Source organism: Porites lutea, chromosome 2 (genome assembly GCF_958299795.1).
Source record: "Porites lutea chromosome 2, jaPorLute2.1, whole genome shotgun sequence".
NCBI lineage: Eukaryota > Metazoa > Cnidaria > Anthozoa > Scleractinia > Poritidae > Porites > Porites lutea.
Window position 1 is genome coordinate 27,438,721 of NC_133202.1, and position 13,312 is coordinate 27,452,032.

The following is a 13,312-nucleotide window of genomic DNA, read 5'->3' on the forward strand; positions in this document are numbered from 1 at the left end:
ACTTCACGCATGAGCTGTCTCACCTTCATTTATTTAGAAAAACCATGCTCTCTATCGGTAGTTTTATTTGTATGGTTTACTTAAGTTACACTTTTTATAATTGTCGAAAATGAAAATCTATGTTTGTATGTACTTGTTTGTATCCCTGTGTTCCCCGTATGTTAACAAAGTGTTATTGGTATCATGCTTAAGTACCGGTATGTATCCGTGTGTTTGTGGTGTGCTACCAATATGTTACGCGTATTTACCCGTGTTGTAGTCATGGTCTGCTGTCAGCAAACAAAGATCTGTTCTTGGAATTTGGAATCAGTTCATCCTAATAAATCTGACCAATGATCCCTTCTTGTTACCATATTTGGTTGTTTTGTGGAACGCAAAGTTAACATTGAACCCTTTCCAAGAATCCCTTCGACTTTAATTTGACGGCAAAAAAAACTAAATTGCAGGTACATTTGACCGTGAATCGTTGTGCCTCTCTAGCGAGTCTATATTCCCTCGCACCAGCGGCGTGCTAAATGAGTTATAGGATTGCTGACAACTAATTCAGCGAAAAGAATGAGGAATATAACCAACAAATTCACTGTTCTATTCGTTTGGTATTTCATGCGATGCAAATCAGCATGAAGTGTATCTCTGCGATGATGCACCTTCAGTGCAGAGTTAGTGGACCTGCTTTCAATTGTATCTTAAACAGCTATTTCGAGATAGGTTGTGGGAAAAATGTGCACGCGACATCCCGAAATGTTAAAGTAGGATATGATTACTTTCCTAACGACTGTAGCTTTCGAACCTACTTTAGCACTCGCAAGCATATGTCCGTGGCTAGACTTGCTACAAGTCGACCTAATTTTTTCACTTGAAATTTCTTTGAAGAACAGTGCACTTACAAACCACCCACAATATTTTTCGGGATTTTCGCGTGCACGTTTTTCCGACAACCTTTCTCGAAATAGTTTTTTATAAAACAGACAACTTTTAGACTTACGTGTTTGGATCGCCTGATATAAAACATTTAAGGTGTTGGAAAAATTCAAGACAGTTATGCAACCCTCGACTTTGGTCCGGGTTGCATTACTCCCGAATCCCCAACACCCTCACGTGTTTATATCAGACCAAACAAAAACACGGAAAAAGTTTTCGGTTGCTTTTATGAAATACAAAACATAGAAAACATTTTCTATTGCTTAGATATTACTCTCGTGTTACATTCATTGAAAAATCTATAAAGGCTTAAAAAATACGTGTTGATTGGCAGTCTGACAGTGCGAATTCGTGTGTGCGAAGTCCAGGCTTTTAGCCTTCTGCGGTAAGAAAAAAGCTATATTTGACGCAGCAAAATAGGACACAATTTACCTTGAGTTAGTTAAGTCGTGGAAAAGTCCACCTAGCTCTTGAGGCAGCTAAAAAGGCACGGCGAACGTAAACGTTTTTCTACTAAATCCATAAAACCGAAGAAACATACTTCATAACATTTGGTAATCTTAAGCTCTAGAAAAGCATTCTAAACAAATAATAAAAAACGTCAAAATGAATAATCGAATATTCTCGCTTGAAACCCCTCAAAACCAACTCAGTCAAAAAGCGCACAAACCAACGACAAATAATTTATATCAAAATAATTAGCAAATTATTTCAATGGTGAAGTCTTAATACTGGTGACATTGTCAGTTTTCCTCTCGTATGAAAGCAGTGATGAAACATTGCATAATAAGTTCTATTTTTTTAATTCATACCTTATGTTTGAAACGGCATAAATGCGATTTCTGCAAAACGGTGTTCTTAGGATAGATAATAGTATAAACACTAGGTCATCAACACAACAGGAGTTTCTTCGAATATGCGAAGGATACTTTTACCAAGTTTGTTTCTCGCTATGTATGTTCAAGGTTCGGAGCCTGACAGTGTTTCTTTGAGGCTTTTGTCTTCTTGAGATCAGCAACCAGGTGACGCACATTCCTCTTAGCCTTTCCAAGTTATGCAGCTGTTAGCAAACAATGAATTCTATCTTTTCTCTTCTGGAAATTTTTAGTGCTTATAAAACTGACCAATGATCTCATCTTGTTACCATATTTGGTTGTTTAGTGGCAAGCAAAAGTTGCATGACATTAATATTTGTTTGTGTTTGTTTTTTTTTTCCAAGAAACTCGTTAGTGAAGTTTATTGTAAAAAGTAATAAGGCCAATAAAAAAACAGGACGTACTCCATTTTGAAATACTTTGTTAATTAAGTTGCTTATTACTTAATTGTGGATAGCTCAAGAGGCACATTTGAAGCCTGTTCATCGATCTTTACTTCATAAGCGCCCTCTCCGCCGAAGTGCTGAGTGAGGTGCGGGATTGCGGAATATTAACTGATGCATGTTGAACAGGACATGGCATATAGCAAATAAGCTGTACAGCTTGTTATTTTTTTATTATTCAATTACACAGAGATGTAAATGAGCATGAGGTGTTTTTCTGCAATGTGTGTGTTTAGCAGTGTTTAGCTTAATTTGGGCATTCTTTTCTAAGAAATATAGCGTATTTGGCGCAGCAAATTATGGCACTAGTTTTTTTAAGTTTTCAATTTTTTAGGGGCTTGGAAACAGCCCTTGAGGCAGTTAATAACGGTGATGCCCGTCTTACAGTGTTAGAACTTAAATGTATAAAAGAAGGTGGATTGCTGTTACGACAACACACTGCACTCCTCCGTGATCAGCTAAAAGAAGCCAAGAAAGAACAGCAACAGAAGGTAGAAATCCTTACAAGGGATATGAACGGATTGTATAAGCAGGAGGAGGATCTAAAAAAGAAAAAAGAAGAACTGGAAACGAAGAAACACTTGTTGGCCAAAGAAAGGGAACGGTGCAGTCGAAAGAAGGAGGATGCGTGGAGGAGATATCAAGAGGCGCAGAAAGAGATAGAGGAAGCCGAGAGCAAAATGAAGGAATGTTTTGATTATTGGTGGGTGCCCGTTTATGGCACCTACCTTGTTCTTCGAGAACTTTTTGATTCCAACACGACAAAGTGCCTTGACGCGTACAAAGAGATGCTAGGTTATGTAAGAGACATAGAGAGAGCTGAGACAGACATCGCATTGGCGAACACTGCCGTTTGGGAGAGACGGTTGTAATTTTGTATTTTACATGTGTGATACTCTGCATGTCAATTTGTGGCTCTTTTTTGCCCTCTCAATATGAACAAAAATGTTGAGGAATGTATTTTACCTATTAACGAGCTTTTCCCAAAGTCCTTATGCCTAATAATTCCTCCTTTTATCCACATTCCTATTGCGATAACTAGGCAGTATCTCACAGCGTTTTAAGAAATATTTGCCTCAAAGACAAAATACTGCACAACACAGTCGATAGGTGCCGCGCTCTTTACAGTTGGAACTCAATGCGATAAGCTCTCCTCCATAGCATTCTGGACATCCGTGCCGCTGAGTATTTTGATGCACCCAAACTATTTTACTAGTTGAACATCAACATTGTTTTGGTGATGATACACAACGTTTTTACTCCAAGTAATAATGCGTCATCATATAAGCTTCTCGTGATAAAGGAATGGTTCATAGCTGATATTAACTTTTAGAGATTTTTAAAGCTTTAGACCGTTGTAGTCTATTACATATTACAAGCCAACTGGAAACACTTTAAATTGCATCGCAAGAATAAAGGAAAGAAAAAAACAAGCATATGACGAACCGAGTACAATGTTCGCAGACTTTTGGATTTGGCACTGCCACGGATCTGACTGGCGTAGACATTATACATAGCCACTTAGTGTATACCAAAACAGAAAAAAAAATGAATGTGTAATAAAACGAAGATAACGTAATGGAAAATAGTATGTCTAAAGATATATGGGCTATATGCGAAGTCCATATACTATACAAACAAAAACAAATTACTCTTCAGAAACAGATAGAGTAATTTTAGAAGAGACCGTTCGGGAAGTAGCCATTATGTTTCTTGAGGTATACGCACATTTTTGAGAAATCAGAGAAACCGTTGGGCGGCTCAGGCTTGCAAACGTGGTGAGAGAAGGAACACCCAGAAATACGTCTACCAATATTGGCAGGCCAAACATTTTTGAAGTCTCTCCTTAGCCCTATACTAGTTTTTACATTCCACTGGTCAAATTTGCACTCATGAGTTTTGGTGACGCTGACTGGGGCGATTGAGACCAATTGAATTTCCTTAAGATCTAAATGTTTTAGGCGGTGGAAATATTCACCTAGCTCTTGAGGCAGTTAAAAACCGTGAACCGCGTCTTGAAAAAATCCACATAAAACCTAAGAAATAAGGGTTTTTTGTACTGTCGCACGCTCACAACAAAAATAATTACATAGAAACATAACTTCATCTTATTTTGCAATCACACTTCGTGAATCATCTCAAGGAAAACTGCCATTTTGAAACAATCTGAACGGTTGGTAAATCTAAAAATGAAATTTCACAATTTTTTGCTAGGAACACTTTAAAATCGTCTCAAGAAGCGGCGACAAAATACAACAGAATAATGAAAAATTGTTTAATGTTGAAGTCGTACTACTGATGCAGACCTCTCAACCCCAAAAGACCAAAAACCAGGAGATCAAGGTCAAAAAACCTGGAGATTTATCGACGGCATCAAAAAGAACTAAAACTAGGTGTAGGGAACACATAAAAATGAAAATAGATCGCTAAGAATACCTTTAACAGGATACGAACCTCCCATTCTGTTTTGAACTTTGTCTTCTCTCGATGAATATTCATCCTTTTCCGCTATTTTGACAACATTGACTATTTTCGAATTCCCCATAATACACTCTGTTTGCCCCCCAAATTTTGCAAAAACCATTGTTTTTAAATGCTCCTGGGAGTATTGCATTTTCCCAAGAGCATTTTAAGACCATAAGTTATGCAAAATTTGGGGGGCAGACAGAGTGTATTATGGGGAATTCGAAAATAGTCAATGGACGAAACGTATCTAAATGGGGGAACTTATTTGACACTGATTTGTCTTCTAAATTTGGTTTTGAGGTCCGTATCTTGTCGACAAGACGATCAAATATCAGGGGCACCCAACGATGGTTTCCTCCCATTTTTTAAGGCTATCCAGAGTATTTTTAGATCTCTAGAAATGAATTGCAAGGGGCGCTGTAAAATTTGTTTCTCTTCGGTCATCCTAGGGGAGATTGAGTGACTTTTCGAAATCACAAGGGCCTCAGTATTATTTTCTCGAAAATTTTAGAAGTAATTTTAAGTTTTACGAAAGTGAGAATTTTTCTGATTCCTCTCTAGTCTAACCTAGGGACTGAAATCCGAAAATTTGAAGTTTAGAAAATCGTAGTTTATTGCTTCGAAAATTGTACACTGAATGGAAAGGTCATCTAGAAATTTTTAGCCTTCCTAAAGCAAAAGTCACGGAAAATTCTACGGAAATGTTCCTTCTCCGAGAAAACAGTCGTTGGGTGCCCCTGAAATATGACAAATATGCCTTAAAACTGTGGATTTTTACAGAACATAAATTTTACAAGGCAAAAGAAAAGTGTATTCCATCAGCTTGTGAATCTGTTTACCGTGAGATTTTTGTGTCTCATCGCGTGAGACCGTGAGATTGCCCTCAAAACCGTGAGACTTGAGAGGTCTATGATAAAGAAACCTCTTTAACAACTTTTAACTCTGCCGTTCTCGTTTTGATACAAAGCGAGTAGCAAACTGTTGCGTGAAACAAATATCCTCCGCATATCAGTACAATCTCTTGTTTTTAGAACTAATGTTTATACAGTTATCTATTCTGCGAAACGTGATACCGCAAAAAGCACATTTTCCTCTGGGTGGCAAATTATAACGTATAGGAAAACAAAAAACTTATTAAACGAGTGAGTAATGTTGAAGCTTCGAAAACCTTTCACCAATGTACCTTTATACGATGAAATATGTTCAAGTTTCATTCGGAGATTGCCTGTGTTTCGTTGAGGCGTTCGCTTTCTTGATCTTTCTTTAAATCATCGGCGAAGTCAGCAGACAGACGACGCACATTCTTCCTTGCCTCTTCAATAGTTGGGTTCTCTTCCAGGTATTTGTATAATTCCCGTGAGGTCTCCTCTATCTGTAACATGTACACACTGGACACGTTGTCTAAAGCAACCCACTTTGAATAGTAACGCAGGGCTTCTTCCTTAAATGCGTCCGATGTCCACATTTCTAGTCGTTCTTTTTTGGGATTCTTCATCATCATTTCCACCTTTGCTTTAATTTCGCCGCGAGATAAAGCTTTACAGTGGTTTTCCATCAGCCTCCAGAATTTAGACGCTCTCATCATGGTGGTAGAGAGAGATTTGAGTGCACCAACAGAGCTGTGCAAGGCGTCAATGGCTGCCTCAGCTAAATCGCTGTCACTTTCGCAGTTTATGATCTTCTGTGTGAATTCTATGCATTGTTGTCTTGCTTCCCGGCGATGATCCCGTTCCTTCGCCATTTGCTCTAAGTGCTTCATCTTTTCTTCGTTTGCCATCCGAATAGCCTCTTTGTATCCAGACTTGTCACCAATTTTCATCAACTTTTCGGCTGCCTGTTCGAATCTTATCATTGCTGCTAACCCCACGGCGGCTGTCACACCTGTAAAGACGCCAGTGATCGAATCTGCTATCGAACGTAGAATGCTGTCATGTGTGTCCTGCGCTTTGTCTTCTCTTCGTTGAGACTTTTCGTAAAACATTTTTGCCCGCTCTTGACCCTCTTGTGCATCTCTCTCCAGCTCCTCTGCTTCCTCTTTTTTTTTTTTGGAATTCTTTTCGTTGTTTTTCAAGAATTTCTCTGTTCTTCTGCTCTTCACCTTTTGCTCTCATAGTATCTTCTAAGGTGCTTTTTACAACTTTTTTTGCCTGGTCAAAATCTTTTCGTAATTCTTCTGCGGCTTCCGCCATATTCGCTGCCTTGTTACCCATCATCGAGAGTGTAACTAGCGACACCTCCTCTAGACCATCTAGCAAATACTGATAGGTGCTTTTTAGGTCTTCTAGAACCTCTTGCGATGTATCTTTGAACTGTTTTACTGTTAAAGCAGATTTGTCTGCCAGTTCTGTGATCTCGTAGCCGACTGTTTGTACTTTAATTTGCACCTCGGTGTATCCTGCCACGCCATTGTAGGCAACGCGCATAAACTTGCCGAGTTTTCCCAAGTCACTGACAAGGGTCTGGAGATCTAGTTGGCCTAGAAGTTTCTTTTTGGCTGACTGCACCATTCGGCTTTCTGCACTTGGTATGACAATAAGGTCGAACGTTTCTCCATCGATTGTTACCTGTGAATCAGTAGGTTTTAACGCCATTTAGTGTTCCTTTTAGTCTCACAGCGTTAACAGCAGGCAAGCACTGAGTTGCTGTGTTACGGACGAGTTGAATGCCGCTATTAACCGACTTTTTCAACCTATATAACTCTTAGCAAACATTCCCAATGAATTCTTGGAAATAGTTCATACTTATAAATCTGACCAATGATCGCCTCTTGTTACCATATTTGGTTGCTGGTGATGCCCGTCTTGCAGTGTTAGAACTTAAATGTATAAAAGAAGGTGGATTGCTGTTACGACAACACACTGCACTCCTCCGTGATCAGCTAAAAGAAGCCAAGAAAGAGCAGCAACAGAAGGTAGAAATCCTTACAAGGGATATGAACGAATTGTATAAGCAGGAGGAGGATCTAAAAAAGAAAATAACAGGATTGGAAACAAAGAAACACCTGATGGTCAAAGAAAGGGAACGATCCAGTCGAAAGAAGCAGGATGCATGGAGGAGATATAAACAGGCACAGACAGAGATGAAGGATGCTGAGAGCAAATATAAGGAGTTTCAAAATTATTGGTGGGTACCCATTTATGGCACCTACCTTGGTCTTCGAGAACTGTTTGAATCCAACACGACAAAGGTCCGTGAAGCTCACAACGAGATGCAAGGTTATGAAAGGGATATGGAGAGAGCTGAGGAGGACATCGCATGGGCGAACTCTGCCGTTTGGGAGGTACAGTTTTGTATTTTAAATTTGTCCTGTGTCCTCTATATTTCAATTTGTAAGCTAAAAACGTTGAGCCTTGAGAAATATATTATAGAATATACCCATAAAAAGAGTTTTTCCCAAAGTCCTTATGCCTAGGCCTCCTTTTATCCACATTCCCATTGCGATGGCTATAGGCATATCCAACAGCCCACATTCAAGGAATATTTGCCTCGAAGACAAGGTGCCCAGCACAGTCAGCTGGTGCTCTTTACAATTGGAATCTATTGCGATAAGCTCCCAGTTTATCGGTGCCGCTGAGTATTTTGATACACCCAACTAGTCAAATTAAACTTTGAAGTTGTTGAGCATCGACATTGCTTTGGTGATGATACATAACGTTTGTACGGTAACTTTTGATACGTGACTGATGTTGACTTTAAGAGATATTCAAAGCTTTTAGACCAATGTATTACGTGATTACCAGCCAACTTGAAGCGTTACATTGCACAGCAAGAATTAAAAGAATGTTCGCACTGACCATCTGAATTTAGGCTTTTAGGTTAGGTACTGCCGCGAACATCTGACTGGCCTAGACACATTATAACGGAATCCACCAGAAAATTGACGTCTAAAAGCGTAAAATACATCTAAATTTGCAGGCCAACCATCAATCCCAAGTCTACCCCAAGCCCTAGTTTGCACATTCCTTTTGTTAAATTTTGCTTCACTCACGGGAATTGGTGATTGGGGTCGATGATGCCAATGGTACAAATACGTTTGGAACGATTTCACCTGTCTGTTGGTACTAATGGTTTGATAAATATTCGACTTGAAATGCAATCTATTGGTTCTATAGCCGGGGTAGCTTCTCTTGTGCCTGGATGGCAAAAGGGAAATTCCAGTGGTTCATGGGTTCTATCAATGGTACGATTGGTTACGGTAGAAATGGATGTGAGAATGTTGGTTCTATTGGTGAATGCCATCTCTTAAAAGAAACGTATTCCAATGGCCCATGGGTTCACCGTTGTACGATTAGTGCCAGAGGAAAAGGTCATGTCTATTTCGTCTATTGTTGAAGTGCATTTCATTATGGACACCTAGAACAACTTCTCGTGTTGCTCGGTTGGGCAGAGCCGTATAGGAGGATTCCGGTGGTCCATTGGTAACAACTGTAGAAGGGAATTATCTTGGGAGCTGTGACCCAAGGAGACGACTGAAATTCAGGCTGTAAAGGAACAGTACAACGAAAAAATTTTTGAGAGAAATTAATGATATAATGCCCTTTATAGTTAATAATGAAACAACGAAATAGTTTTCGAGAGTGGAAAGATAAACACCCCGTTCTTCCCCTCCTTGCCCCCCCCCCCCCCCCCCCACCCCCATTTAAATCCTGTGAGCTCAAAGGCGTTTCTTGTTTTCTAGCATGGCGTTTCTATACCACGTGAGTTATCAAAGGGTCTATATAATTCACATGTTACACTCATATCTTTGATCGTGGGCTGTTTTTCTTTCTTTTTTTCAATAAGTTATAAAAACACCTCGCAGACTTTATTGTCACTGACGACAGTCCTTTTAGGTAGAAAAAATTTTACCGCGATTTAACTTGCGGACGCGTTTAATTGGTTCACTGCTTTCCTGACTCAGGAACCAGTTTTGCATTGCAGTTTGTTACTCACTAGCTTACTCAAGTGAGAACAAACTACAATGGCAGTCATTCATCTTTTGTTAGTGTTGTTTCAGTTCATTAAATTATAAAATTATAAATTACTTTTTGCTTTTCAGGCAGAGAAGGAGCAAAGTAAGATTTTAAGCCAAGTGGAATACCTAAAAAGGCAAAGAGATGCATGCCATGAAAAACTAGGAGACATCAAAACCTTAACTACAGTTGTTATGCAAGCTGTTCGATTCTGGGAGGAGGTAGGCATGCTTACTAATACAGCAACAATAAAAACAGAACAGCTTCAAATTTTAATTGATCTGGCTGCCGAGGAAAACACTGAAAGGATTCTCAACAGCAAGGGTCTGCACACCACGACAACTTCATTCAAAGACCGCTGGATGGAAGTGGCAGAGATGATTACTTCAGAAAAGAACAACCTGACTATAAATGGTTTGCTGGTCACAAAAACAGATATGTCACTTAAACATTGAAAGAGGTAGTCTCATTCCCAAGGAATCAGCATCCTCAGGGAAGTTTTGTCTGAACATTTCCCAGCAAAACACAACATTGACACCTAAAACAACAAGTCCTTGTGATACATGGCTTATGCAAGGTGAAGAAATATTTCGAGACGTGGCAAAGGAAGATCGTAAAGTCAAGTCTAGTGTGCCTTTGACTGCCTGTAGTATCAAAGAAACCACCTTGAACAGATTCTCTTTATGTACACATATCAGGGGCATAGCTATTTGTAGGTTGATACGCACGTGCGTACCTAAACAAATGCCGAAAAAAATGGATAAACAAATGAAAGGAAATAAACAGAAGGGAAATAAGCAGCAGCTGAAAAAAGTCCAATTGCAAACCAAAATAATGAAGTGTTTTCTCTGATGTTGCTAGCAGAACACGGTCCTACGACCAGGAGAGATATGTTTACCTCAACGCACTGGTAGAGATGCGAATTTGTCTTAATTCATCTTGCTCGGGGAAACTATTTGAGACTTGATTCACTGTGTGTACCTCAGAAAAATTCGTAGCTACGCCCCTGCATATTGATATCTCGTATCTTAGGTAGTTGTTGATACTACAACTATAGTATCAAGTACATGCCAGGTATTTCGCGATAGCCCGGCTAGTAACTCCAGGTCGCCTTTTTAGAAATTAATCGCTGACCAGTTGACAATTTTCTTTTTGAATGGCAGGCTCAATTTTCAGTTTTTGTTTCCATTTTTTCTTTAATAACTGATTTCAAACAAGTTAATTCCACTATATTTTTCTCACTTCGCAATGGTTTAAAGTGTATTTAAAGTGAAATGTAGGAGCTCCACTTTTAGGCTTGGCCAAATCTATACTCATCAAATTTTAGTACACGTGTCTTGTATATATTTTTTGTATGCAGTAGAATGATACTTCTGAGATCCTTTGCTGTTATAGTTTCTACTGTAGTCTTATAAATTAAGTGCCATTCGAATAAGTTTATTGTAAGCTCTTTAGTGTTACATGTTTAAATAAACTACTTACCACTTACTTACTTAGATCTACATTCTACTGACATATATAAGGTTTTTTTGAAGAAATCGAATAAGTCCAGTAGAGCAAAATGTAGAGCCTTTTTTTGTAAAAACTCTTAATGGTAGTTTTACAGTTGGGTGCTGAGTACCCCGGCCTTGAGCAGAAATGTGAATAATGGTCAAATGCACATAAGTGACGCTGAGGGTTCTGTGAACAAAGGCACCCACATCCTTGATTCCGTGCACTCTAAGACTAGGGTCTTTAGCATGCAACTGTAGCATGCAACTGTAAAATGGCCTAATGAAATCATATATCTTGAGCTTGTAACAGAAATGAATAAAATATGAGAAACATGACTTGAGAGCACCGAAATCCTCAACGGAAAAGATATCTTGTCTGACATGTCTTACAGGGATCACATAATATAGTGGCACCCCTTTGCATGAGCTCCTTGTTAAAACAACTACCGTGTTGTCGCAGCCATTTTCCTTCGGATACAAAGTTCCAGTCTTTTTCTTCTGACAGCAACCCTTTATATGGACAGACAACCTTTTGTAGCCCCAAGGTGTTACATATACTGGTACACATTTTATGAATGGAAGACATAGGTGCATATGTTGTAGTTAGGTTTTTATATCAGATATCTCAGTTTTTCTTTTGTTTTTAGGTATGGTCATGTATGCTAATGAAGTTGAAACAAAAGAAAAAGAAAAATTACCTGAGATAAAAAAATTACCTGCAACATCCAGCAAGTGTGAAATCTAAGACATGGTCTTAAGTCCTGACCAAGGTGGGTGGTTTGGGCAGAGAGAGTTGGGTGGCGATTATTCCATTCAGACAACATGACCAATGATCTTGCATCCATGCTCTGCAGTAACATTAAGGACCAATTTATACGAAAAACTTTTGTGGCATGGGATGTGCTTACAATAATCTTACAACATGAGTTGTATTGTGTAAGTAACATCTACAATCCACTTGATTGTCATAGGTATGATTTACATTTTGCAGTTTTATCATAAGCTCCTTGTAGGTATAGCGTAGGGTTTAAGCTGTGATTGCCACCTACAGAGCAAGACCACTGTGACTGGCAGATGACCAAAACAGTGTGGCATACATTCTGCCATTTCAGACATTTTCGAAGCACCATGTGTGTCAGGGTAAAATCGCTGTTTCAATTAATGGTAATTTATTTTTAAGGGAAAATAACCTTTCACTTGTAAGTGGCACGTTATTTGGACTTAAAAAAGGAATAATAATATCTGGTCGCTTGTAAACTGGTATTTGAATAACATTTAGATTTAGATTTTAGAACATTGGTTTACTTTGTCTACAAAGACTCCTATGCACCACCTTTACCATTTTGTTGTTATCAATGTTGTTTTAAGAGCAGTTTTTAACACATAAAAAATGTATAATAAAGCAGCTTGACACTTGACGCTGTCATCCAACCATGGTTCTCTTCCTTCCTCTCAGCCTCACTTCATCTAATTTCTTGATTACCTCTTCAGCCTTGTTAGCTTTCTTTCTGTAACTTTCCAAAATAATCTTGAATAGCTCTTCGGTATTTGGATGAGTGCTGAGAAAAGCTCTTTCCAAAACGTACAGATCAACACCTTTATCCTCAGTTAAAGCTGATATAAAACTCAGGCCGAAGTCTATGAGAATAATGTTCTCAGCACCGGTCTTTAACAAGATATTCGACGTGGTGAGATCACCGTGGATGCAATCCACATTGTGCATATCAGCCAAGCACGAACCTATTTTCTCTGCTAGAATTTGCAATATCTGCTCCGATTTCTCTCCTGGGTTGCCTAAAAGATTGTTGATGTGATCGCGAGCCGTTTCACTGTTCTCTATCTCTTCCATGTAAATGCAGTGAGTGGTGTAGTCCACGAAGAAAACAGCGGGAGTACAAATACCAGCTTTCCGGCACCGAAGCATGGAGCGAACCTCTTGGTTGGTTCTTCGATGTGTGAGCTTTTCATCCAGGGAAGGATGCCTGTAAGCTTTTGAAAATCTCTCCTTCACTATGGCGTTTTTGTTGTAAAACTCTGTTTTGTAAACACGTGCCTCTGCGCCTTGTTTTAACAATCGCCATGTGGTGGAATCGCTCACTGCAGACGCCATTTTGATATAGCTTATGCGCCCTCGCGTATTGTGGTCTGCGTGTGCTTTTGAA

At 39.1% G+C, this 13,312-nt stretch overlaps 2 protein-coding genes and 1 pseudogene across 2 annotated transcripts; 1 reads left to right on the plus strand and 2 right to left on the minus strand.

Moving 5' to 3' along the window:
- Positions 1 to 5,365: 5,365 nt before the first annotated feature.
- On the minus strand, positions 5,366 to 7,296 carry LOC140925938 (uncharacterized; annotated as a pseudogene).
- Positions 7,297 to 7,637: 341 nt separating this feature from the next.
- LOC140925939 (uncharacterized) lies at positions 7,638 to 10,112 on the plus strand. The gene is made up of 2 exons (XM_073375764.1): positions 7,638 to 7,985; positions 9,744 to 10,112. The coding sequence occupies exons 1-2, from the start codon at positions 7,638 to 7,640 to the stop codon at positions 10,110 to 10,112; spliced, it is 717 nt and encodes a 238-aa protein (XP_073231865.1).
- A 764-nt stretch (positions 10,113 to 10,876) lies between these two features.
- LOC140928177 (EKC/KEOPS complex subunit TP53RK-like) lies at positions 10,877 to 13,283 on the minus strand. Its single transcript, XM_073377888.1, has one exon. It carries the CDS (start codon positions 13,258 to 13,260, stop codon positions 12,574 to 12,576), a length of 687 nt encoding a protein of 228 aa, XP_073233989.1. The 5' UTR covers positions 13,261 to 13,283; the 3' UTR covers positions 10,877 to 12,573.
- Positions 13,284 to 13,312: the final 29 nt, after the last annotated feature.

Excerpts from the sequence above, each read along its gene's own strand:
- LOC140925939 (XM_073375764.1), top strand. The coding sequence starts at position 7,638 with ATGAACGAATTGTATAAGCAGGAGGAGGATCTAAAAAAGAAAATAACA. Across the intron at positions 7,986-9,743 it reads CGAACTCTGCCGTTTGGGAG|GCAGAGAAGGAGCAAAGTAA; the intron begins GTACAGTTTTGT and ends TTTGCTTTTCAG.
- LOC140928177 (XM_073377888.1), bottom strand. The coding sequence starts at position 13,260 with ATGGCGTCTGCAGTGAGCGATTCCACCACATGGCGATTGTTAAAACAA.